Source organism: Ranitomeya imitator, chromosome 1 (genome assembly GCF_032444005.1).
Source record: "Ranitomeya imitator isolate aRanImi1 chromosome 1, aRanImi1.pri, whole genome shotgun sequence".
NCBI classification, from domain to species: domain Eukaryota; kingdom Metazoa; phylum Chordata; class Amphibia; order Anura; family Dendrobatidae; genus Ranitomeya; species Ranitomeya imitator.
In genome coordinates, this window is record NC_091282.1 from 399340982 (window position 1) to 399368399 (window position 27418).

At 43.3% G+C, this 27418-nt stretch overlaps 1 protein-coding gene across 3 annotated transcripts in view; it reads left to right on the top strand.

Moving 5' to 3' along the window:
* Nucleotides 1-20490, top strand: part of SYK (spleen associated tyrosine kinase) — a 255942-nt gene extending 235452 nt beyond the window's left edge. Inside the window, exons 11-14 of one of the 3 annotated variants that reach the window (XM_069762302.1) lie at nt 13384-13524; nt 15359-15471; nt 16310-16378; nt 20217-20490. In XM_069762302.1, coding sequence (XP_069618403.1) covers nt 13384-13524; nt 15359-15471; nt 16310-16378; nt 20217-20226 — 333 coding nt within the window. In that variant the 3' untranslated portion in view covers nt 20227-20490. Of the gene's footprint in view, nt 1-13383; nt 13525-15358; nt 15472-16309; nt 16700-20216 lie in introns of those variants that run through there. The other 2 variants (XM_069762301.1, XM_069762305.1) reach the window with 2 other exon arrangements.
* The last annotated feature ends 6928 nt before the right edge of the window (nt 20491-27418 follow it).

Genomic DNA, 27418 nt, shown 5'->3' on the forward strand with positions numbered 1-27418 from the left:
GTGTCAGCTGATTATCACAGCTGACATCCGGCACTATGTGCTAGGAGCAGTAACGGACCGCTCCCGGCACTTTAACCCCCAGAACACTGCGGTCACACAGCGGTGGCATAGGGAATCATCATGCAGGGTGGGGGCTCCCTGCGTACTTCTCTGAGACCCTTAGAACAACACGATATGATCATGTTGTTCTGAGGGCCTCCTCCCTGCAGGCACCTGGATCCAAGATGGCCCGCGGGATCCTTCCGGGTCCTACAGGGAGGTGGCTTGTCAGTGCCTGCTGAGAGCAGGTGCAAGCAAGCCCTCTGCACTGCCTGTCAGATCGCTGATGTCCCACCCTGGGACAAAGTAAAAAAGTTTAAAAAAGTTAACATGTGTAAAAATATTTTTACAAAAAATCCTAAATAAAGAATAAATAAATAAATATTGTTCCAATAAATACATTTCTTTATATAAATAAAAAAAAATAAAAGTACACATATTTAGTATCGCCGTGTCCGTAACGACCCGTCCTACAAAACTGTCCCAGTTGTTAACCCCTTCAGTGAACTCTGTAAAAAATAAATAAAAAACCAGGCAAAAAACAATGCTTGATCATCATACCACCGAACAAAAAGTGGAATAACATGCGATCAAAAAGACGGCTATAAATAAACATGGCACCGCTGAAAATATCATTTTGTCACGCAAAAAACGAGCTGCAACACAGTGTCATCAGCAAAGAAATAAAAAAGTTATAGCCTTCATAACAAAGCGATGCAAAATAATTATTTTTTATATAAAATAGTTTTTATTGTATAAAAGCACCAAAACATAAAAAAATGATATAAATGAGGTATCGCTGTAATCGTACTGACCCGAAGAATAAAACTGCTTTATGAATTTTATGAAACGTGGAATGGTATAAACACCCCCTCCAAAAGAAATTCATGAATTGCTGGTTTTTGTTCATTTTGCCTAACAAAAATTGGAATAAAAAACGATCAAAAAATGTCATGTGCCCCAAAAGGGTATCAATAAAAATGTCATCTTGTCCCGCAAAAAACAATACCTCACATGACTCTGTGGACCAAAATATGGAAAAATTATAGCTCTCAAAATGTGATGAAGCAAAAACTATTTTTTGCAATAAAAAGCATCTTTTAGTCTGTGACAGCTGCCAAACATAAAAACCAGCTATAAATAGTAAATCAAACCCCCTTTATCACCGCCTTAATTAGGGAAAAATAATAAAGTAAAAAAAATGCATTTATTTCCATTTTCCCATTGGGGTTAGGGTTAGGGCTAAATTTAGGGTTAGAGTTGGGGCTAAAGTTAGGGTTAGGGTTGGGACTAGAGTTGGGGTTAGGGTTTGGATTACATTTACGGTTGGGTTAGGGGTGTGTCAGGGTTAGCGGCATGGTTAAGGTTAGGGTTAGGGTTGGGATTAGGGTGAGGGGTGTGTTGAGGTTGGGATTAGGGTTAGGGTTTTGTTCGGGTTAGGTGTGTGGTTAAGGTTATGGTTAGGGCTGGGATTAGGTTTAGGGGTGTGTTGGAGTTAGGGGTGTTTAGGGTTAGGGGTGTGTTTATGGTTAGAGTTGGGATTAGAGTTAGGGGTATGTTGGGGTTAGGGTTGGAGTTAGAAGTGGGGTTTTTTTACTGTTTAGGTACATCAGTGGCTCTGCAAACGCAACATGATGCTCGCAGACAATTCCATCAAAGTCTGCATTCCAAATCGCCACTTCTTCCCTTCTGAGCCCCGATGTGTGCCCAAACAGTAGTTTTCTCCCACATATGGGGTATCAGCGTACTCAGGACAAATTGGACAACAACTTTTGGGGTCCAATTTCTCCTATTACCCTTGGGAAAATACAAAACTGGGGGCTAAAAATCATTTTTTGTGGAAAAAAATTTTCACGGCTCTGCGTTAAAAACTTTAGTGAAACACTTGGGGTTCAAAGTTCTCACAACACATCTAGATAAGTTCCTTTGGGGGTCTAGTTTTCAATATGGGGTCATTTGTGGGGGGGTTTAATGTTTAGGCACATCAGGGGCTCTCCAAATGCGACATGGCGTCTAATCTCAATTCCAGGCAATTTGGCATTGAAAAAGTCAAATGGTGCTCCTTCCCTTCCGAGCTACGCCATGCGCCCAAACAGTGGTTCACCCCCACATATGGGGTATCAGCATACTCAGGACAAATTTCACAACAACTTTTGGGGTCCAATTAATCCCGTTACCCTTGGGAAAACAAAAAATTAAGGGCAAAAAGATAATTTTTGTGAAAAAGTTTGATTTTTTATTTTTACCTAACAAATATCTGGATATTTAAAATCTCCCATTATCACTATGTCGTACTTTTTTTTAGAACAAAGACATTTGATGTAAAAAGAGTTCATCCATACCGTCAGTCTGTCCTGCTGGCCTTTAGCAAACACCTCCAATAGTGCCTTTTCTGTTCTGCACGCCTTGAATTCTTACCCAAACAGTTTCTACAGAGCTACCAATCTCAGAAACTTGGATCTCTGTAGAGATATATGTTTTCCTAACAGACAATGCAACACCTTCTGCCTTCTTGTTAATCCTGTTTCTAATAGGTTGTAGCCTTCAAGGTTGGCATTCCAATCATGTGTATCATCCCACCAAGCTTCAGTGATGCCTATGCCATCATATCTTTCTTCTTGTGCTAGCAGCTACAATTCTCCTTGTTTGTTTCCCATGCTCTGTGCATTTTTTCAGACACATTTTAGTTTGTAGTCGGTTTCTCTTGCTTCTCTATTTTCATTCAGAGTTTTTTGCTTTTGTTCTTTCTTTCCACTTCTTATAGAAATAGCAGGGTTCTCAAAATAATTAATTAGCTGCATATTTTTTCCTGGCCGTATATATTTCCCATCATATATTGCTTTAGTTTAAAACTATCCTGATGAGTGTAGCAAGGCATCTACCAAATATGTGTTTTCCTGTTTTCTTAAGATGCAACCCATCTTTAGCAATTAGTCCATCATACAGGTAATTCACTCCATTGTCAAGAAACCCAAAACATTGCTCACAGCACTATCGACTTGGTTAGTTGTTCACCAGTTGATACCCTATCAGACACATCTTTATTTTGGGCACCTGGAAGACAGCACATTTCTTAGGCTATGTGCACACTTTCAGTTTTTTTTGTGTTTTTTTCCGCGTTTTTTCGTGGCAAAAATGCTATAAAAACTCATTAAAAACGCATACATTATGCATCCTATCATTTAGAATGCATTCTGCATGTTTTCTGCACATGATGCGTTTTTTTCCGCGAAAAAAACGCATCGCGGTAAAAAAAGCAGCATGTTCATTAATTTTGCGGATTTTCTGCGTTTTTCCCACTATTCTATGCATTTGGGAAAAAACGCATAAAAACGCACCAAAAATGCATGAAAAATGCAGCAAAATCGCGGTAAAAATGCATGCGGATTTCTGGCAGAAATGTCCGGTTTTTGTCAGGAAAATTTCTGCAAGAAATTCTGACGTGTGCACATGCCCTCATGCTGTAACGTTCTGTCAGCAGATAGCAGCTTCTGTTCCTCTCAATGGGGAATCCTCATCACCATCACTCTCCTTTTCTTCTTTACCACAGCATTTCTTTTTGTCCCTTCAAGGGCTTCTGATTTTTTTACTGCCATGTTCTTTGTGGGCAAAGCACTTTTTTGAAGCACATCTTCATATTTGTCCTGCGTGAGAGCCTGGTAGCAGTTCTTCAGTGGTATGGATGCTGTCAGTCATCATCATCCTGCTTCTTTGGGTCACATGCTTGCATTTCTCTTCTTCAAGTATAATGAAAGGTGCTTCTCTTCGAACATCCCGAACAGTTTTTTCTACTCTGTCATTAGCTTCTGCAGGAACCCTGAAAAGTTCTTCTCTTGCAACATTCTGAAGAGATTCTTCTGCTCTGTCAAGGAAATCCTCATCTCCTTTGTTGAGCTCCAGGTTACCTGTTCTCTCTTGAAGACTTTGGACCTTTTCCTCTAACAGAGTCACAAGCTTGCATTTCTGGCATGTCAAGTTTGTCTTCTCCTCTGGCAAGTCTATAAACATGTTTTCACAACTATTTGCTCTACAATAAACCAAATGTTGCTTTCCCACAAATAGGGGGCAACTGGTACCATAAACAAGACAACTATTACAGAAAGTGTGATCAAAGAGTAACCCAATGATCTCACAATGGTACTATATAAAATATATATTTTATTGAACATATGTTAATAACATTAAAAACATATGAATCACTACATGAAAAAGGTACAAATCCTCAACAATAAGAGGGACTATATAGCCTGAGTGACACCACTAAACCAGGCCCAACATACAATTTAAACAAAATATCACATCATGCTGTAAAATACAAGGTAATAGGGTTTAGCCTGTATGGTCTATCCTAGCATGGAATCCTCTAGGAATCTCAATGTAGTTACCAATGCATACTAGAATATCCCCAGTTGGGAAATATGAAGACCCATATCATGGTTATAACCCCCCATCTTATATTAAAAGATCTGACAGCTTGTATAGACCGGTATATTACCTCTAAAGTAGACCTGGTGTGTGCTCCTCGGCGTCCCTCTGCCCCGACGCGCGTTTCGCAGTAGCTTCTTCTGGAGGATTGAAAGCGCGCAGTTGAACGATTTCCTCCAAGCAGCTCAATCTAGCTTCACCCAAAGATCCTCAGACTCGCGGCGACTCTATACTCTTCACATGGGATTCTATATGGCAGACCAGTGCTCTCCTGTTGGTGTGTTTGTCCGCTGAGCCACAGCAGAGTCTTTTGCTGTCTGGGTGCTGATTACCTTTTGCCTTTCGTACATTCCTTTGCTCCATCAGGTGTTTCCATTTGTATATTCTAAGAGTCTATTGATGTTTGGATCCAATCTGTGATTCTCCAGCTAAGGATTTTCGCTTTTCTGTTTCTTTGCTATACTTTGCATCTAACTTCTATTTATCTTTAGGAAGTAGGCAATTAGTGATGAGCAAGTATGCTCATTACTCGAGATTTCCGAACATGCTCGGGAGTTCTCCGAGTATTCTGGGCGTGCTCGGTGATTTACTTTGTGTCTCTGCAGCTGCATGATTTCTGAATGCTAGGCAGCCTCAATACATGTGGGGATTTCCTAACAAACAGGCAAGCCCCACATGTATTCTGGCTGTCTAGCAGCTGCAAATCATGCAGCTGCGGCTACACAAACTAAATCTCCGAGCACGCCCAAAATACTCGGAGAACACCCGAGCATGCTCAGAAATCTTGAGTAACGAGCACACTCGCTCATCACTAAAGTTGAGCGACTTTTACTTTTTTAGGATCGAATCGGGTTTCGCGAAACCCGACTTTGTCAAAAGTCGGGTCAGGTGAAATCGGCCAATTATTTCAAAAAGTCGGGGGCCGACGAAACACGAAACCCAATGCAAGTCAATGGGGAATCAAAGGCGGCAGTGAGTGGAGGACAGGAAAACACCTACATTGCCCATTTTAATGCCAAAAACATCAATTCTTATTTCTTAAGCTTGTCAATCTTAATTTACTTTATAATAATAGTTAGGCATTGAAAACAGGGGGTCATTTGGCTAAAGTTGTGGGGCGGTAGGGCTGGCTCAAGATTTTCATGGGCCAGGAAACGCGGAATACATCATGGCGGTGGAGCAGGGAGAGGTACGTATTTCAACTTTGCAAGGGCTGTGATCCTGAGCAAGCGGGGGGGCACACTCGTTGGCACTTGGCACTGGCACAGGGCCCCTCATAGTATGGCGGTGTGTTTGACGGCGGGTGGCGCCTCTCACTGCCAGAGACACTTTTGCGTACTATGAGGGGCCCTGTGCCAATGACATCGCCAACGAGTATGACCCCCACACCTGATGAAGGAACCTGCATTTTCATCTGCACCTTTTTCTTTGTCCACGTGTAAGGTGGTATAGTATGCGGGAAGGGGAACCTGATTTTCAGCATGTGTAGAGTGCAAGGGGAATGTAGTGGTCTGGGTCAATGTACCAGCAGACGCATCTTGCAGTGGCTGGGCAATGGGCAGGATGAGGAGGAAACAGATATAGGCCCAAATAATAAAGTGGGCTAAATGCAGTTCAAAATTGGTAACAGGACTAAACAAGCAGCATAGCTTTGTTCAGTGGAGGACAACTGTAATGAGTGGCGCAGACACAGTTAGTAGGCCCAAAATAAAAAAGTTGGCTAAATGCAGTTCAAAATTGGTAACAGGACTAAACAGGCGGCATTGCTTTGTTCAGTGGAGGACAACTGTAATGAGTGGCGCAGACACAGTTAGTAGGCCCAAAATAAAAAAGTAGGCTAAATGCAGTTCAAAATTGGTAACAGGACTAAACAGGCGTCCTAGCTTTGTTCAGTGGAAGACAACTGTAATGAGTGTCGCAGACACAGTTAGTAGGCCCAAATACAAAAGTAGGCTAAATGCAGTTCAAAATTGGTAACAGGACTAAACAGGTGGCCTAGCTTTGTTCAGTGGAGGACAACTGTAATGAGTGGCGCAGACACAGTTAGTAGGCCCACCTAAAAAAGTAGGCTAAATGCAGTTCAAAATTGGTAACAGGACTAAACAGGCGTCCTAGCTTTGTTCAGTGGAGGACAACTGTAATGAGTGGCGCAGACACAGTTAGTAGGCCCACAATAAAAAAGTAGGCTAAATGCAGTTCAAAATTGGTAACAGGACTAAACAGGTGGCATAGCTTTGTTCAGTGGAGGACAACTGTAATGAGTGGCGTAGACACAGTTAGTAGGCCCAAAATAAAAAAGTTGGCTAAATGCAGTTCAAAATTGGTAACAGGACTAAAAAGGCAGCCTAGCTTTGTTCAGTGGAGGACAACTGTAATGAGTGGCTCAGACACAGTTAGTAGGCCCAAATACAAAAGTAGGCTAAAAGCAGTTCAAAATAGGTAACAGGACTAAGCAGGCGGCATAGCTAGGTACTGGGGTGGGCTCCTCTGCTGAGTAGCAGACAGTGGTAGTAGGCGCAAAGTATTAACTGGTCTAAATGGAGGCCAGGGCCCCTGTATATTTTAACTATCATCTATCATTTCAACAAATTTGTATTGGCAGTGCTTTTGAAGGATTTAACAGCACAGACTACACAGTTCTGGAGCAGAGAGAGGTAAGTATTGCAAGTGGTAGAGCACTGTTTGAGCTGGGGGGGAACACTCTCTTGTGGGCAGCGGCCCACAGGGCCCCTCATATTACCACGGTGTGTCTGATGTTGGTTGTGCACCACCACCATCAGAGACACTTCATTGTACTAAGAGGGACCCTGTGCCAGTGCCGTCGCCCAAGAGTGGGCGCACCCACCTGTCCAGGCAAACTGCACTCACATGGGTGCTTGCGCCAGGTGGTGACCACGGCCATGTGGGGGGAGTCAGCCCATTTAGGGAGGTATAAAAATGGCCTATGGTGGACATTCAGCAGCTACAAATGGCGGAATTGGAGAAGTCAGTAAGAGGAGGCTAAAAGCAAGACATTTTTCAGGCAAGCTACGTGTCAGCAGGAGAAGGTGGGGCAAAATAATTTGAAATCCATGATTGGTTCATTTTAATGAAGGTTAGATCATCAACATTCTGGGTAGCCAGACGTGTCCTTTTTTCGGTTAGTATTGGACCAGCAGCACTGAAGACTCTTTCTGATATCACACTAGCACCAGGGCAAGCAAGTTCCTGTAATGCATATTCTGCCAATTCAGGCCAAGTGTCTATTTTAGATGTCCAGTAATCAAAGGGGAATGACCTGTGAGGGAGAACATCGATAAGGAAGGAAAAGTAGTTCGTAACCATACTGGACAAATGCTGTCTCCTGTCACTTTGAATCGATGCAGTGGCACAAAGTGGCTGGAAGATATATGAAAAAAATACAAGGACTGTAGTACATTTTCAATCTCCCTACAATGCTCTCAGGAAAAGTATGGCAGCAATAAAAAGGACTGCTGCACACAAAAGTGTGGACAAATAAACAAGATAACTGTGCAGAAAGGAGCAACAGGATTTTTGCTTTTAAAAAAGCAGTTGGTTTGCACAGCAGCGTGCAAACACCAATGCAGCTATCAGGGAGCCTTATAAGGCAGCCTAATAAGCTACAGAGCTGATGCACAAAAATATAGCCTCCACTGTACCTGCAAACAAATGGTGGTGTTGGACAGTGGAAATCGCTACAGCACAAGCAGTTCTTCCCTCCCTAACTATATCCCATCTTCTGATGAAGCTGCGGCAACCTCTCCCAATGCTACGATCGCCAGAAGTAAGATGGCGGCTGTCATTCACGCCCCTTTATAACCCCTGTGACGCCGCAGAAAGCAAGCCAATCACTGTCATGCCCTTCTCTAAGATGGTCGGGACCGAGACGTATGTCATCACGCTGCCCACACTCTGCGTCCTCCTTCATTGGCTGAAAAATGGCACTGAAAGCGTCATAGGAAATGCAACTTTGGCGTGAAGATCGCCGACCTCATGGCCGATCCCACACTAGGATCGGGTCGGGTTTCATGAAACCCGACTTTGCCGAAAGTCGGCGATTTTTGAATTATAGGCAATGTATTTGTTAACAGTACTTTCTTTAGTCTTTGGTTGGTATTTCTTTCCTATGTTCAGCACACTTCCCTCTTGTAGGTAATTCACATTCTGCTCTGCCCTCTGGTTCTTTAGGGGGAATGTGAAGCAACTCAACGAACTATTAGGCAGTTGAGATCCAAGTTGCCATCTTCTAGTCAGTGGTTAGGGCTATCTCTGTACATGATGGCACCACTAGTGACTGCATAATAAGGATATCTAGTTTGAACAGTAACCAGCAGGGTTAGAGGCAGTTTTAAGTATATAATCTATTTTCCAAAGTGAGTTGCTATTCAGGTATAACATTATCACTGCCCACTGCATTTTTTGTGCGCTGAGAGGCCATTATGGACACTGTGGAAGGCTTGACCGCGCAATTGCGGTCCTTGTCTTTGGAGGTGGAAAGCATCAAGCAGCAATAACAACATGTGCTAACCACCAGTACGCAGGTTATGCTACACCTAAAACTGCCTTCTGAGCAAAAGGTAAATTTCCAGATTGTTCTGACGGGGACCAAATTAAGTTTTCCATTTTTCTTTCGTCATGTAAGTTGTTTTTTCATCTCCATTCTGTTTCATCTGGAAGAGAGAGAGAAAATCTATGGTTATTGTTCTGTTTTTTGTGTGTAACATAAATTCCCCTTAAAAAACTATCTTTATTAAAAATAGTTTTTAAAAAATACCCATATTCACACAAAACTAATAATGAGTTACGAGCAACACAATAAACCAGATTTTTTCAATCTGAGTATTCAATCAGTACTGATCTGAAGCTGCAGAGGTGGGCTCCCTAAGGTCACAACAGTCGCCCCACTGCTCAACGTTGGATTACCCTGAAAATCCCTTTTCTGTCCACTAGAGGGAACCAGTTCTCTCAATATAAAGGGCTATAACAGTCAAGCAAAACAGACACCAAAACAGGTATTTTAACCCAAAAATAACTGGTGTATCACTCAGCTGGTGATAAAAATAAATACATAATTTGTAGATTCAGCATAATATATAAAAAATTATGGGGTTAATAGTTAAATACCATCTCTCTGATCAAACAGTCTTCTCTCTTAGTGTTAGCACAGTCTCATAGATTAACATCAAATAATCCTCTCAACCAATCAATCATTAGTCATCTTTGATATTGTTTGCCAAAAGACTGTGCTTAACATAAGGAATAGTCACTATACAAATTATGGGGGGTAGGGTTTTACCCTGCTGCTGACCGCTACCTTCCAGCAGATGTTGGCACCCTATGGTCACAACGTTGTCGACACTCCCTGGTAATCCCTTACCTGTACAATTTAGGGGTTAACTAAAAATCTACAATTTAATTAAGTAGTTTGGGATACCTATAACATGGACATTCCATAAATATCATTTCATCATGTAATATCGTGGGCTTATCTCAATCTCTGCATCATAGCAGTAGAGACATTAAAATTGCACTACCCACTACATAGTTACACATGATGAGAGCATGATGAGAGCATTATACTGCCTCTGTACAAATCCCTAGTTAGACCGCACATGGAGTACTGTGTCCAGTTTTGGGCACCGGTGCTCAGGAAGGATATAATGGAACTAAAGAGAGTACAAAGGAGGGCAACAAAATTAATAAAGGGGATGGGAGAACTACAATACCCAGATAGATTAGTGAAATTAGGATTATTTAGTCTAGAAAAAAGACGACTGAGGGGCGATCTAATAACCATGTATAAGTATATAAGGGGACAATACAAATATCTCGCTGAGGATCTCTTTATACCAAGGAAGGTGACGGGCACAAGGGGGCATTTTTTGCGTCTGGAGGAGAGAAGGTTTTTCCACCAACATAGAAGAGGATTCTTTACTGTTAAGGCAGTGAGAATCAGGAATTGCTTGCCTGAGGAGGTGGTGATAGCGAACTCAGTCGAGGGGTTCAAGAGAGGCCTGGATGTCTTCCTGGAGCAGAACAATATTGTATCATACAATTATTAGGTTCTGTAGAAGGACATAGATCTGGGGATTTATTATGATGGAATATAGGCTGAACTGGATGGACAAATGTCTTTTTTCGGCCTTACTAACTATGTTATTATGTTACTATGTTATAGTTGCCATATAAATATCACAAAAACACCTGAATAAGCTATCCTTCATAAACTCCAGCTAACATTTATTAAGTATCCACTTATCTGTACACAGGCTGCGTAGAGGCATTTCTCCTCTTATGTTATCAAAGGTACTGTTCAAAGATATTCTCCTTGGACTATTGAAGTCCTGCTGCAGATGCATTACCAATGCATTTCTCATCAGTCTTATACCCCCCTGGGTGGGGAGGAATGAGTTCAGTGTGCATTCAGGATCATAGTAAGGTTGGAGACCCAGGCCTTTCTACCATCAAGAGTACCCTTGGTACAGGAATAGCGAGGGCCCCAGCTTTAGTGACCCTTGCAGCCCCCCCCCCCTTACTTCAGACCAGAGCATCATGACATTATCACCAGCCCACTCCATTCTTTGTGTACTGAGAGGCTATCATGGATGTGGTGGATGCCCTGTGCAGTTGCAGTCCTTGTCTTCGGAGGTGGCATATATGAAGCAGGAACAACAGCAAGTAATAACTGCCATTCCACAGATTTCACTACATCCATACCTTGGTCCGAGTGCTATCCGATAAAATATGGGATAGCACAAAGTCGTGTTATACGCTCTTATAGCCTTAATAGAAAGAATGCCAACATCGTGTCCTCTTTCAACTTCTTTTAACATACACGAAACCTAAGTGGAGCATTAAGAAAATTAATCTTGAGGCTTAAACCTGCAGCCTACCAGGCAGTTTCTATATTCAATTTAATAATCCAAAAATCCTTCATCCTCTTCGTGATGAAAAAACCAAGGTACCCAAGTATAAGGACAGATCATTGACTTATCACAACCTGGCTGCTCGTGTCTAAAAAGATCCCAGGAACTTATGCAATACTACACCTTGCAAGGATGGGGTATTATCTGATATTTTCAGGTGTAGAATAAAATATTAATAAGGTTCCTGTCCTGAACCAATTTGGGTTGTTGGCAGTCCTTACATTAGATATATCAAAAAGGGAAAAAATAGAATGGCACTAAGAAACAGTCTACGTACTGGTGGAGTAGGTGGGCTCTGAGACAGAGACTCTTTGCTGGGTGAAATCACGGTGATGCAGGTGCTTGCTTGGAAAAATACACATGTAGCAATCCAAAATAGAGAAAAAATCAGCAACACTCCGTTTACCGTGTCATAAAAACCTAAGTCCTTTATTGAAGAAAGCTTTTCATGGACAAGGTTTTTGAGGGCAGGACAAATTCAGGTATGCAGGCAAAAGAACAGGACTACGGCCGTTTCGTGTTTAACATGCTTCCACGGGTCCAGAACCCCTCATCAATCAGGGACTTATTTATATGTCACTCATAGTCAGTTAAGGTAAGTGACCACAATCCGGAATAGCAGCGTTTTGGACGCAGCTCACCCGCGCTGCGTACAAAGCTCTGTGTTCTACGATGCAAGCACAGTAGATGGAATTTATAGAAATCTCATGCCTAGTGTGCTTCTATTTGACGCTGTGTAAACTCACCCGTGGCGCGGGTTTACGAGCCGCAGAATGTTAATTTGTGTTGCAGATATGCTAGTCTCCACAACAAAAATTTTCACAATAGAATGTATCGAATGTGGTAAATCCACATTGTTCAATGAACACATGTGGATTTAACTGTGTGATTGAAGGCAGCGTTTTGGACACAGCAAAAATACCACCAAAGTGCTGCCATTTCCTGACTTGCCAATGCCTGCGCAGAAGATCAATGAAGCTTATGCCCATAGAAGGGCAGATAAGGTTCACATAACTGTGCGAATGGACAGCGGAAGTGTGGGATTAGAGCACCGCATTGCACGTCACAGGTCATTGTGAAGTGCATGGGAGGAAGGGTGCCATTATAATGAAGAGAGGAAGCAGGGATTTCTTCCAGGCACCACACTCCTCAAAGCCTGGAAGAAATCATTAACATGATTACAACAACTACAAGGCTCTCCACTGCCAGCTACAGTATGTGCCAGCTACAAGGCTCTCCACTGCCAGCTACAGTATGTGCCAGCTACAAGGCTCTCCACTGCCAGCTACAGTATGTGCCAGCTACAAGGCTCTCCACTGCCAGCTACAGTATGTGCCAGCTACAAGGCTCTCCAATGCCAGCTACTAGGCTCTCCACTGCCAGCTACAGTATGTGCCAGCTACTAGGCTCTCCACTGCAAGCTACAGTATGTGCCAAGTATAAAGTTCTCCACTGCCAGCTACAGTATGTTCCAGCTACAAAGCTCTCCACTGCCAGCTACAGTATGTGCCAGTTACAAGGCTCTCCACTGCCAGCTACAGTATGTGCCAAGTATAAAGCTCTCCACTGCCAGCTACAGTATGTGCCAAGTATAAAGCTCTCCACTGCCAGCTACAGTATGTGCCAGCTACAAGGCTCTCCACTGCCAGCTACAGTATGTGCCAGTTACAAGGCTCTCCACTGCCAGCTACAGTATGTGCCAAGTATAAAGCTCTCCACTGCCAGCTACTGTATGCGCCAGTTACAAGGCTCTTCACTGCCAGCTACAGTATGTGCCCGCTACAAGGTTCTCCACTGCCAGCTACAGCAAGCAATGCCTTTAGACTACCAGGATGGCAAAAAGAGTGAAACCCCCCCACAAAAGTACTTACCGTATGTCAAATTTCTCGCAGCTTCAGTATCCTAGTGTTAGAAATTATTTCTGCAAATTGCACATAACACAGCATACAGGTGAAGAGATTTTTTATTTAATTGCTAAATTTCTGTCTTAAAGGCAAAGAGTTGTGGAAAATGGCCAGTCAAGTGGTACGCACCAGAATGTATTAACTACTATAAATTTTCAAGTAAAAGTGATGTATGGAGTTTTGGTGTTCTTATGTGGGAAGCATATTCATTTGGACAGAAACCATATAAAGTAAGTTTAGACATATTTCCAATGAACAATATATTTATTTTTTTATGCAAACATTTACGTAGCTCATAAGTGATATAAGAAGTTTGTCACACAGAAGATCAAAAGGTTTGTGTGTGATTTTAAAGCATTCTGTAATGCTGTAGATAAGCCCCCGATGTTACCTGAAAGATGAGAAAAAGACGTTAGATTATACTCGCCCAGGGGCGGTCCCGCTGTTCGTCCGGGTCCGGCGCCTCCCATCTTCATCAGATGACGTCCTCTTCTTGTCTTCATGCTGCGGCTCCAGCACAGGCGTACTTTGTCTGCCCTGTTGAGGACAGAGCAAAGTACTGCAGTGTGCAGGCGCCGGGCCTCTCTGACCTTTCCCAGCACCTGCGCACTACAGTACTTTGCTCTGCCCTCAACAGGGCAGACAAAGTACGCCTGTGCTGGAGCTGCAGCATGAAGACCAGAAGAGGACGTCATCGTTTGAAGATAGGAGGCCCTGGACTGGACCGCGACGCCCATCGGACCCGGACCGCAACAAGACCGCCCACCTAGGCGAGTATAATCTAACGTCTTTTTCTCATCTTTTAGGATACATCGGGGGCTTATCTATAGCATTACAGAATGCTGTAGATAAGCCCCTGATGCCGGTGGGCTTACCTCACCCGTGATTTTTGGGGTGACAGGTTCCCTTTAAGTGGTGATCCCACTTGTGAATTAGTGTGGCAATATGTCCAGATTGGAAAAACATGGTTGTTTTCAGCCAATTATTAAAAACAAACCTTCTTGTTTGCAGTGACTTAGAACATGATGGAATAGCTCTATCAGCTGTGATCTCATATATACATGATACAGCTTTCTATCATGGATCACAAAGGAGAAAGGGGAGAATGTCTGCAGAGGAAATTCTGACCAGAGAAGTCTTCTGAGCAAAATCAGCTGTTTACCATGAGTGCCAGGAGCCACATAAATCGTTATTAGTATTCTTCCAATGAGACAACCTTTCTATTAATCTTGTGTTTATCATAAAAGGAATAGATGACTATAGAGTCTCAGGGCTTTTTCACACAACTGTATTTTTGGTCTGTGAAAAAAAATTAACCGCCACCCGGACCAATCTTGTTTAATGAGACCGTGCAGACAAGTGATTTTTTTTTCACTGACTGAATCTGTGTGTAAAATATATTGCAGCGTGCACTGGATTCTTCCTGAAATTGGATGAGACTCACCCATTCAAGTGAATGGTTGTGACTGAGGTAAAAAAAAAATCAAAAACCATACGGAGCCACTGTGTAGCATCTGATTTTATGGATACATTGCAATCCAGTGACTAAATATTGTAAATTGTGAATTACTGGTGATATAATAATAATGACGTGCACATGGATTACAAGTGAGAAAAAAAATCATCTTACTTTTCTGGATGAAACTCCATACAATTTTTTGCACGGTTGTGTTATCCTACCCTTACTGAATACATTTTTTTTCATATTGCTGAATAATATTTATGTTACCTTTTGAATTTATGTTATATATTCTTTTTCCCTACGTACATTCTTTCCTTTTTTGAATAAACTTCCCAGAATGTCAGCCATTTTCTACAAACACGACATTCAGGATTGTGCTGTCACAAACAGCATTCATTTCCATTCAACCTGTCATTTTTCTGATGGCTGTTGACAACCCTGAGAAAGAAGGTGCTGCGAGCATTTAGGTGACATGACAGGAGATGTGTGTCCGGAAATTGAAGATATCTATGGGGATCTGATTGTAATCAATTAGCAATGCGTTTCATCTATAAAGCTGTTTGTGTATATTCATTTCTATATATCTATATATATTTGTATAGGGAATGAAAGGTGGAGAAGTATCCCAGATGATTGAAACTGGAAAACGTATGGAGAGCCCACCTAGATGCCCACCAGAACTTTATGACCTAATGAAATTATGCTGGACTTACAAGTGAGTGTGCAATCAGCAGTGACATGCATTATTATAGGATATTGAAACCTTTCAAAAATTAATATTCTATTGTAGTGAAAAGCAATAGACGTTTGACTTCTACACCCATTGTACTATCTATGGTGTTAAAGTGTTGGTGTTAAAAAGGTTGACCAGGCCTAGACATAGAGTGACTGCAGATTTGAACAATCCCTTTAATAAGCTTACTGATAAGCCACATTCTCCCATTACCGGCACTCAACTGCAAGACAGCTTCTTCTGTTCTTCTTAATGCACTGCTATGAGAACTTCTATGTAAAATATGGCATTAAACGTCTGTAGCATGTTGAATGGGCACTAAAATTAAAGGGAACCTGTCACCAGATTTTTGATATGTACTCTTACAGCAGCATGATGTAGGAGCAGAGACCCTGATTCCAGTGATGTATCACTTAGTTTACTGAGTGAATCAGTTGTGATAGAATCCCCGCTTTCTGTGCTGCAGATCTAGCAGAGCTCAGAATGCTGAGCTGTGTATAAACCCGCCCACATCACGGATTGGCTGCTTTATACGTGCATTGTATATTGACAAAAATCTGCTAATCAGTAGTGGGGGCATGGTTGAAGCAGGAGGCACGCAACACTTAGTCGTTTGTCCTTTAGTGATACTTTTCTGCAGGTAAAACACTGATTTTACTGAAATAACAAATCGTAGCCTAGTAAGCAACACATCACTGTAATCAGTATATCTTACCCTACTTTGTGCTGCTTTCGGATTATATAAAACAAAAACCTGCTGACAGATTCCCTCGACATGAGTGATTACTAATTTGTAATGTCTCTATATTATGTTTTACAGAGTTGAAGATCGTCCTACTTTTGTCAGTGTTGAGCTTAAACTCCGAAATTACTACTATGATATTTCTCAGTAAGCTCTTATAGTAATTTCACTTGCACAATTTCTGCCTTTTATTTGCTTCTCTGGAACCAGGAAAAGTGTATACACTTAGACTTTTATTTACGGACATTGCTTTTTGTATAAACCTTACAGTTTGGAATAAAAAGTACGGTATATGATATTACTCAGCGGACATACACTGGACGCAAAGTTACTCTAGGAGAGTGAAAAAGCTATGAGGATTTCAATGTAATGGACTAAATCATTGTGTTTTTAAATATTAAAGAGTATTTTCCTGCTGTTTCATTTTTTTTCTAGTAAATGGCACAATAAAGTGATCCAAAACAACAATTTTTCTGGATAGAATAATTATTTACTGGATAAAACTGTAATATAGCGGAGTAGAATGAACATGGCGTCTTCTTAGCATCCAGCAGCATATACTTACCCTTTCTCTGCCTGCAGCTTCTCTCTAAGGGCACGTGCTCGCAATGTCTTTTTGCAGTTTATCCCGCTCTGAAGACATTCAGTACCATAAAATAAATGCCCTGGAACCTATTTGTGCATTTTTCTAGTGTTTTCGCTTCAGATACTGCTAGCAATTTCATTATCATTGAATGAAAAAAATGAACGGAAAACATCAATACAAAAGACGACCCAAGAATGATGGAAAAACACTCAAAAAAATCACCAGGGGTTAAAATGATGAATAAGCGCTTAGGTAACGACTGAAAATATGAACAAGGCACTTCAGGTGCATAGACAACTTGGCAGGTTCGCCTCTGTGTAAAAAGCGTTGTGTGCACATGCTAAGTGTTCAGAAACCTCCACAGACACAGTCTTGGTTTTAAAAAAACATTTCTTATGCTGCTCCCAGTGTCTGGGATTGGCTGCAGTGCTGATGTCCGATTGACAGTGCATACACTAGTCTATTATACATTTCAATTCTTAACATACGAAGCGATTTTTAGTTTTGTACATTTTATTAAAGGGAACTTGTCAGCAGAATTGTGCACAGTATCCTACAGACAGTGTCAGGTCGGCGCCATTACACTGATTAAAATGATTCCTTGGGTGATGAAATCAGTGACACTGCTACCATGAGGCGATTTGAGCTCTTTGGCTCAGGTGGCAGAAGAGAGGGGGCAGCAGATTCTGTAGTATCATACTTACCTACTCCCGGAGCGGTCTGTGGACATCCCTGCTTCTTCCAGCGCTGCAGATTCTTCCTGCACTGAGCGGTCACATGGTACCGCTCATTACAGAAATGAATATGCGGCTCCACCTCCCATAGAGGTGGAGCCACATATTCGTTTCTGTAATGAGCGGTAACTGTGAGCGCTCAATACAGGAAGAAGGTGCAGCGGTGGAAGAAGCAGGGACGCAGCGCCAGCAGTAGGTGATTATACGGGGAGGGGGAGCGCAGCGCTGCGTGATATTTACCTCTCCTCGTTCCAGTGCGGCTCCGTCTTCAGCGTCCTCTGGCAGTGACGCTCAGGTCATAGGGCGCGGTGACGTAGTCAGTGCGCGCCCTCTGCTGAACGTCAGTGCCGAAGACGGAGCCGCACGAGGAGCAGGTAAATATTGAAAGTGCCGGGGTCCTGAGCGAAGAAAGGTGAGTATGTGATTTTTTTTTTTTTTATCGCAGCAAAAGCAAATGGGGCAAGTGTCTGTATGGAGCATCTGTATGGGACCATAACACTTGTGCAGCACTATAAGGGGCAAGTGGCTGTGCGGAGCATCTGTATGGGGCCATAACGATTGTACAGCACTATAAGGGGCAGTGTCTGTGTGGAGCATCTTATGGGGCCATAACACTTGTGCAGCACTATAAGGGGCAAGTGGCTGTACGGAGCATCTTATGGGGCCATACTTGTGCAGCATTATAAGGGGCAAGTGGCTGTGCGGAGCATCTTATTGGGCCATAACACTTGTGCAGAATTATATGGGCAAGTGGCTGTGCGGAGCATCTTATGGGGCCATAACACTTGTGCAGCACTATATGGGGCAAGTGACTATATGGAGCATCTGTATGGGGCCATAACACTTGTGCAGCATTGTAAAGGGCAAGTGGCTGTGCGGAGCATCTTATGGGGCCATAACGTTGGTGCAGCACTATAAGGGGCAAGTGGCTGTACGGAGCATCTTATGGGGCCATAACACTTGTGCAGCACTATAAGGGGCAAGTGGCTGTGCGGAGCATCTTATGGGGCCATAACACTTGTGCAGCATTATATGGGGCAAATATCTCTATGGAGCATCTTATGGGGCCATAACACTTGTGCAGCACTATAATAATAATAATAATCTTTATTTTTATATAGCGCTAACATATTCCGCAGCGCTTTACAGTTTGCACACATTATCATTGCTGTCCCCGATGGGGCTCACAATCTAGAATCCCTATCAGTATGTCTTTGGAATGTGGGGGGAAACCGGAGTACCCAGAGGAAACCCACGCAAACACGGAGAGAACATACAAACTCTTTGCAGATGTTGTCCTGGGTGGGATTAGAACCCAGGACCCCAGCGCTGCAATGCTGCTGTGCTAACCACTGCGCGACCGTGCTGCCCCTATATAGGGCAAATATCTCTATGGAGCATCTTATGGGGCCCTTATTACCCTTTATGCAGGATTATATGGAGCATCTAATGGGGCCCATCAAACTTTATGGAGCATTATATGGGGCTCCTGATTCAATATGGATATTCAAAAACACTTAACCTACTGATGTCTCAATTAATTTTACTTTTATTGGTATCTATTTTTACTTTTGACATTTACCAGTAGCTGCTGCATTTTCCACCCTAGGCTTATACTTGAGTCATTAAATTTTCCAGGTTTTTGTGGCAAAATTAGGGGGGGTCGACTTATACTACTCGGGTCGGCTTATATTCGAGTATATACGGTAACTGGATTTGCGCTGCTAGGTTTTTTTTTTTTTATAAAATTCCGGGGTCAAGTGCCCGCCCCCCCTCCTCCCTCCCTCCTTCCCGCCCCCCCTCTAGCAGGGACTGTGTGTGGGGGGGGAAAGGGGGGGGCATTTTTCCATTCGCCTCAGGCAGCAGAGAGGCTAGGTTCACCCCTGGATGAAATCCGTCTGATGCTTGTTGTGTAATCTTTATTTTCAGTTTTGAGTTAATGATATGCTCGTGGTCAGGCAGACGCCGGCAACGGCTGTAGAATCATGAGGTGGATAATATGGCTGTTTTCACGTTGTTTAGAAATATAGTTTTGTTATAAAAAAAAGTCTTAATCAAAATGGAGGCAGCGACTGCGCCGTGGCATCTATCGGAATGATGCTACTGCGCAGATGACGCCAGCGCCATTTTTACAGAGCCTAATTTAATTTTTTTTTCTAGAAAAATGGTGTTGGATGCTGTTGCGTAGGCTCGGCCACCATTACCATTTTGATTATTTCTAAATAACATGAAAACAGACATAATATCCATCTTAGCATGCTACAGCGCAGGCGCCACTGCCTGGCTGATGAATGTGAAGTTTTTTTTTTCAAAACATAAACCCTTGCAGTATGTAAAATAAGTGGCAGGTCACTGAGGGATCAGTGACCTGTCATAAGCCCATAAGAATACATATTTAAGCATGCCCAAGAGCACGAGAATCTGATTAACTTAAAACTGCAAGTAAAGATGAAACAACAACCACAACATGGATTTAATCAACCAAGGTATCATTTTAGTTAATATAACAGCACCAACCTGACACAGTCTGTAGGTTACTGAGTACAATACTGCTCACATGTTCACTTTAACTGCCAAAGTATAAAAATAATATTTTTTCCCTATGCTTGGTTAAAAAAAGTAACTGTTACTGACTACCGCACTTTGTTTTCTTGATTTCTTTCAGTGTTTCTTAAAGCCAGAAAGTTGCCATTTGAAATGACTTTAGTTTTGTGCCATGTCTGTGATCTGCTTTTTGTTCTACAAAAAACAGTAGAACGTTTTATAATGGCACAGCAGCAGTCAACAATATAGAGATGGAGACACAACTTGAAGACTCAACATTTCAAAAATTGCTTTTATCATCAGCAGCAGTAGCACAGCAGGCTCAAAATACACCACAAAGATGGCACAGACTGCAATAACGCGAGATCAATAAATGACAGTAAATACTACACCATAGTCTAATCTGCCCAGTCTTTGGCAGAACAATTTTTTTTAGGGACCACCTCACATTTGAAGTGAGTTTGGGGGTCAATATAACAGAAAATACCCCAAAAGGACACCATTCTACACTGTGAGGGGTGCAGTTTCGAATGGTGTCATTTTTGGGTATTTGCTGTGCGCAAAGCCACACTCAAGAAGTTTACTAACCCTTCAGGTGCTTCACAACAACTAAAGCAATGTGGAAGGAAAAAATTAACATTTTACTTTTTTCACAAAAAATGTACCAATTTTTTTTATTTCCACAAGGGTATCAGGAAGGACCACAATATTTGTTTTGCAATTTCTCCGAAGTACCCCGATACCCTGTATGTGGGGGAAAGCCACTGTTTGGGTGCATGGCAGGGCTCAGAAGGGAGGGAGCACCGTTTGACTTTTTGAACGCAGAAAATTGGCTGGCATCAATAGTGGCGCCATGTCACGTTTGGAGATGCCCTTGTGACGCCCAGGAGACCGGGATACCCAGCACCGGACCAATGGAGTCTGTCTCTTGAGGGGGATGTCACGGGTGGCTTGACCCGGTGCTGTGGCCTCAGGCAATGCACAGTGTAAGGGGTATCGTGAGGGGACAGGCACTTACTTGATCAGCAGCAGGTTCTCCCAGCGGTGACGATCCCGATCCTGGATAGATGGCTATTGTCCAAATGAAAGACTGAGGCACTGAAACGTTTAACCAGTTTACTTTAACATAATAGGATTTACAACCAGTCCTGTCACCGGAGTCTGTATGGGAACTCTGAGTTTCTTTGACCCTGCCGGGGTCTTCGCCTCTTATTGTGCGCAATTTCTGTGTGGCCCTGCTGCTGTATGTGAACTGGCTGCCGGCCCAATCTGTCCCCTCCGGGTCCTGGTTCGACTGGCAACCCGAGTCCTTTTATCGGTTTACCCCCTCTGGGAATACCGCTGAACTCTGTATCTGTTGCTGCGTCAGGCCCTAGTGAAGCTGATATCACCTCACGTTTTTCCGGTTGCTGTATTATATATAATGAATACAGCCACGGATCCGGTATCCGTCTTTGCGCCTGTTCTGGGTAGTGATTAATGCTACCCGGTTCTCACAATGTCCTTTTTCTCTATCCCTCTTCTCCTCAGGCCGGTGATTTAGGCCTGGTAAGAGTCACAGGGCTGTTAGATATTCAACTGTATGACCTCTCACTTTCAGCTCCTTGGCCCAACTGCCATTTCTTCTCTCAGACCAGAATGGATCAAGGGGAGTCTCTGGAGCTCCCCCTTCTGGCCGGAGGTGGTAGTGCAGTCTTGCTATTTTAGTATTTGTATTTACTGTCAGTAACTATTTTTGTGGCAAATACCCCTAGGGGTGCCACATTCCCCCTTAGTTAAGAACAGTACTCCGGGACTGTGGGACAATAACATTTTGAAATAACAATTAATACGTACAGAGTCTTAAAAATGAAAAGTTACAAAAACCACTCAAGGAAACAAAAATAGAGTTCTGTAAAAAGTCACTTCAAATAGCGTCCATTAATACAGTTCTATCCTTGAAGGTATTAGGAAAGGCACTGTACTTAGTGTCCAGGAATTTAGTTCCATTTTTCCAACGGAGTTATCAATATAAAGTCTAAAGAAAGTTCAAAAAGAGCAAAAAGCTAAGTTCAAAAAGCAGTCTTTCCGGAGCTTTGATTTAGTGCCTCCGGGCTGATAAAAAGTTCAAGAATATGCAAGAAGTTCATACAGACAAGTCTCTGTAGGCACTGGGCTTAATAGTTGCAGACTGATAACAATGACTATACTACATTTTCTGTTTAACTATATACGGCATAACATATATACAATTCACATTATGAGCTTTATAGTTGGTAATCTGCATACCTGGCCGGTAATTGACCCTGGGTACTACGCTGTGATCTACGTAATAGCGGTGTCTCTTCATGTGGTGTACTACTGTCTACTGCGGATGTAGTATCTGCCCGCTCTGCTAAAGATAATTCCACGACTATGGAGTTGGCAAGTCCACCGTGAATGGGATTACTCTGACCAGGAATCTGTTCTTCCTGGCCTGGAACCTCCTGTAGTACGGGGTCAGCCTCTTCCTGTCTTGGGACTTCTGGTATTGGGTTCGGTGTTGGGTAAAAGGCCACCATGGGAACCACTACTGCACCATGGTATGTTAGTAGGGTTTTGGGAAAGTCTCCTATACAGGTGTGATACACTTCCTCTTCTTTTTCCTTTACTGGTTGAACCTGTATGGGTTGAATAACTTCTGGTTCTGCCTGGACAAGTCTGGCTCTTTCAATGCTTCCGGACATAATTTAAGATTGTCTCTTGACACTAGTACAGATGTTAAGCCTCCGTTTTTGCTTATGAGACACATTTTAGGATTATCCACTCTTGTTGGTAAAACTGTGTAGGGTACGGCTTCCCACTGGTTGTCCAGTTTATTGGTTCGACGATTTCTCTTGAGCACTTGGTCACCCGGTCTTAATGGGGTCGCTAGAGCATTCTGGTTGAAAGTTCGCTCTTGTCTTTCTCTAGTTTGCTGAAGGCTTCTTTCCACACTCTCTTGCACTTGGCGATACTGCTTTTGCCGTATGATATCCCAATTGGAGTCTTGAACTTCTGCGTCTGGTTTCAGAATTCCCATTTCTAGATCGATTGGTAATTGGCCGGGTCTTGCACGCATAAGATAAGCTGGGGTGCAGTTGGTGGAGCTCACCGGGACATGATTATACAGATCCACCAAGTCAGGCAATTTCTCTGGCCATTGATTCCTTTCTGTCTCAGGTAAAGTCTTTAGTAGGTCTATTACAATATGGTTCATCTTCTCGCATAAGCCGTTTGTTTGTGGATGATAGGCCGTCGTCCTGATCTTTTTGCAACCATACATATTACAGAATTCTCTGAAGATCTCTGATTCAAAGGCTGTACCTTGGTCGGTGAGAACCTGTTCCAGATATCCATGGGGTCTACAAAAGTACGTTTGGAACGCTTTGGCTGCTGTTTTTGCTGTCAGATCTTTTACGGGTACTACTACCAAGAAGCGTGAATAATGGTCCACGATGGTCAAGGCATAGACATAGCCGGACCGGCTTGGTATTAACTTCACGTGGTCTATGGCTACAAGTTCAAGTGGTTGTTTGGTGATTATGGGCTGCAGTGGTGCTCTTTGGTTCTTTTGATCGTTTCTTCTGAGGTTGCACGGGCCACAATTTCTGCACCACTGTTCGATTGATTTTCTCATCCCGACCCAATAAAATCTTTCTCTTAGAAGTACTTCTAACTTTTTCCAACCAAAGTGACTAGCACCATTATGGTAAGCTTCGAGGACCATCTTGACATCTTGTTTAGGCACGATAATCTGCCAAACCAATTCATGTGTTTTCGGATTGGTGTACCTTCTACAGAGCTTCCCTTGATACAGGAACATTTTGCCTCTCTCTTTCCAGAGTTGATGCGTCTCTTCTGGGGCATCCTCATCGGGATATGCACTTTGCTCAGTTAACAGTTCCTTCACCAACTTCACAGCCGGATTGCTGTCTTGGGTGTCAGCCCATCTATGGTGTGCTAACGGATTAAAATTCATCTCTTGTTGTTTCTGATAGGTACTTGACTGATGATGTTTTGCCTTGGGATGATGGAAGGCTGGTAGTTCAATTTCTTCAAGCTCCCCCGTTTCTTCTTCTACATCTCTCAAGTGTGGCATCCGGGATAGGGCATCGGCATTTCCATTCTTGCGACCTGCTCGATACTTGATCTTGAAGTTGTAATTAGATAACCGGGCTATCCATCGCTGTTCTAACGCACCTAATTTGGCTGTGTCCAGGTGGGTCAACGGATTGTTGTCAGTATAGACAATAAATTCTGCAGCGGCCAGATAGTGTTTGAAACGCTCCGTCACAGCCCAAACTACTGCCAGTAGTTCCAATTTGAAGGAGCTATAATTTTCTGGATTTCTTTCAGTAGGCCGGAGCTTTCTACTTGCAAAGGCGATGACTTTCTCCCGACCTTCTTGCTTTTGTGACAGCACCGCTCCTAGTCCCACATTACTGGCATCAGTGTAGAGGATGAAAGGTTGATGGTAATCTGGGTATGCCAGAACCTCTTCTCCGGTTAGTGCCTTCTTTAGTTGTTCAAAGGAGTCTTCCCTTTCGTCGTTCCACTGGAAAGGAGGGTTTCGGTTTGAAGGTTTCTTCGTCTGCCCTACCAAGGCGTCTTGCAAGGGTGCTGCCAACTTGGTAAATCCTTTTATAAATCTGCGATAGTAACCCACCAATCCCAGGAATTGCCTCACTTCTTTTGCGCTGGTAGGTCTCGGCCAATCCCTTATGGCGGTAATTTTCTCGGGATCCGGTGCTACTCCCTCCGAACTCACGATGTGTCCCAGGTACTGTACCTTTGGCTTGAGAAGGTGACATTTGGATGGCTTGATTTTCATGCCATACCTGGATAAGGCTTCGAACACTTCTGCCAAGTCTTTTAAGTGTTGTTCGTAAGTCTTTGAGTAGACGATCACATCATCTAGGTACAGGAGGACGGTCTCGAAGTTCTTGTGTCCGAGGCAGCATTCCATCAGCCGCTGGAAGGTACCGGATGCATTGCAGAGTCCGAACGGCATGCGATTAAATTCACTTAGACCCATTGGTGTGGTGAATGCCGTCTTTTCCTTATCTCTCTCAGCCACAGGGACTTGCCAATACCCGCTTGTTAAGTCTAAGGTGGAAAAATAATTAGCAGATTTCAAAGCAGTCAAGGACTCTTCTATCCTAGGCAAGGGGTAGGCATCTTTATGGGTGATGTTATTAATCTGCCGGTAGTCTACGCACATTCTCATAGTTCCATCTTTTTTTTTGACAATCACTAGAGGGGCCGCCCAGGGGCTACAGCTGTCTCTTATTACCCCGGCCTGTTTCATTTCCCTCAGCATATCTTTTGCACATTGATAGTGAGCGGGCGGTATGGGTCTATATCTTTCTTTTATTGGGGGATGGTCACCTGTGGGGATTGTGTGTTCTACCCCTTCTATCCGTCCGAAGTCCAATGGGTGTTTACTGAAGACTTGTTCATATTCCGTCACTAGCCTATACACCCCTTGTTTTTGATGGGTAGGTGTTGAATTTATGCCCACGTGTAGCTGTTGGCACCAATCCTCCATTTCTCCATCTGAGCCATTGCCTTCCACCTGACAGGTTGGTTCTAAGGGCTCAATGGTTGTGATGGCATTGTTGTCAACAGTATATAGCTTTGCCATTGTAGCATACCTTGGCAAAGTGACCTCTTCCTCTCCACAGTTCAAAAGTCGTACCGGCACTCGTCCCCGGTGTACCTCGACTATCCCTCGTGCTGTGAGTATAGTGGGCCTGCTGTCGGTGTACACTGGTTCTATTAAGGCTTGATAATCTCGTCTCTTAGTACCAATGGCTGCTCTACACCATACCAGCATTTCTGTTTTTGGTGGGATTACAATAGACGTTGGATCACTTACCCTCACACTGCCGATTTCTCCACCTGCAACTTCTACCTGTTGCCTTAACATCAATACTTTTATTTCCCTCCGGAGAACTCTCTGCTGGCAGGATTGGGCAGTTTCAGCAATTTGCTGTAAGACAGAAATGACTTCGGAAAAGCAGTTCTCTAACACATTCATTCCTATCAATACAGTTGGTTCACAGTTCCGCCGGTCAACATCAACAACAATTATACCCTGTTTCTTCAATTCTACTTTACCAATCTTTATGGTCATCTCCCTGAATCCTAGTTTCGGTACCAACTTACCATTACTGGCCCATATATCTAGTTCAACATCAGAGGGCCCTTTATCAATATCTGCATCAGCCCAGTACCTCTTATAAAGGATATACGGTATAGATGAAATCTGGGAACCTGTGTCCAGCAAAGCGTTGAGGGGCATTCCGTCCAGCACGATAGGGATAATGGGTTGTCCTCCGATGTACCTGTCGTGCCAGGGTGTTGGGCCTTGAAAGTTCATTCCTGCGAAGCGGCCCGCATTCCCAGGGGATTCCCATTTAAATCACAATCTCGTGCAAAGTGGCCTGGCTGCTGGCAACGGCGGCAAATGGGCTGTCCATCCGGTTGGTAGCGGTCGCGGGGTCGTCCTCTCCATGTCGGGTATCTCCGGGGTCTCATCCATGGAACATCTTCTCTACGGTTTGCCAACTCCATCTTGGGTCCTCTCATCTCCTGCATGGTTTTAGCCATTGAAGCAACAACATCAGTTAAAGAGTCAAGCTTTTGTTGAAGAGCCTCATTAGTACTGGGCCCCAGGGGCTTAGCAATGGCCCCGGACATAGCTGATGTCACTGGTACTCCATGTTGTTGAGGAGCCTCTGCCATGAGTTGCGCAGGCTCCTGATCCCGAGGTGCTTCTGCCAGCTGGAGATGTATAACGCTCTCCTTAAATTGGGCAAATGTCAATTCAGGGTTCTTAAAAACAAGCATGCTCACATGCCCCCGGTGAGAAGGGGTGTAGAGTCCCTCAATAAATTGATCTCTTAGCAGTTTATCCGCTCCGGTGTTAAAAATGGGTTCAGCCAGTGTAAGTGATTTAAGGGCTTCCTGCAGGTTTAAGGCAAAGTCTCTCACGCACTCATTAACTTTTTGTTTGCAATTAAAGAATCGTACTTTAGCTTTGCTGCTGGCAGTGGTTTCAAATGTAGCTTTTAATCCAGCAAATATGCGTTCAACAGTGCCTTTTAGATCAGCTGCCCATGCTGTGACTTCTCGCTTAGCATGGCCACTTAACTGCATCATCAGGAGACTAACACGCTGAACTTCACCCACGGGGAACATGTCAAAATGGGCCAGCATCTTTCTCTGAAATCGTCAAGGGTATTAGGCTCACCTTCATACATTGGAAGCCATGGGCCACCCAGGGTATATGGCATCAGCACCGACATGATGAGCGCCACT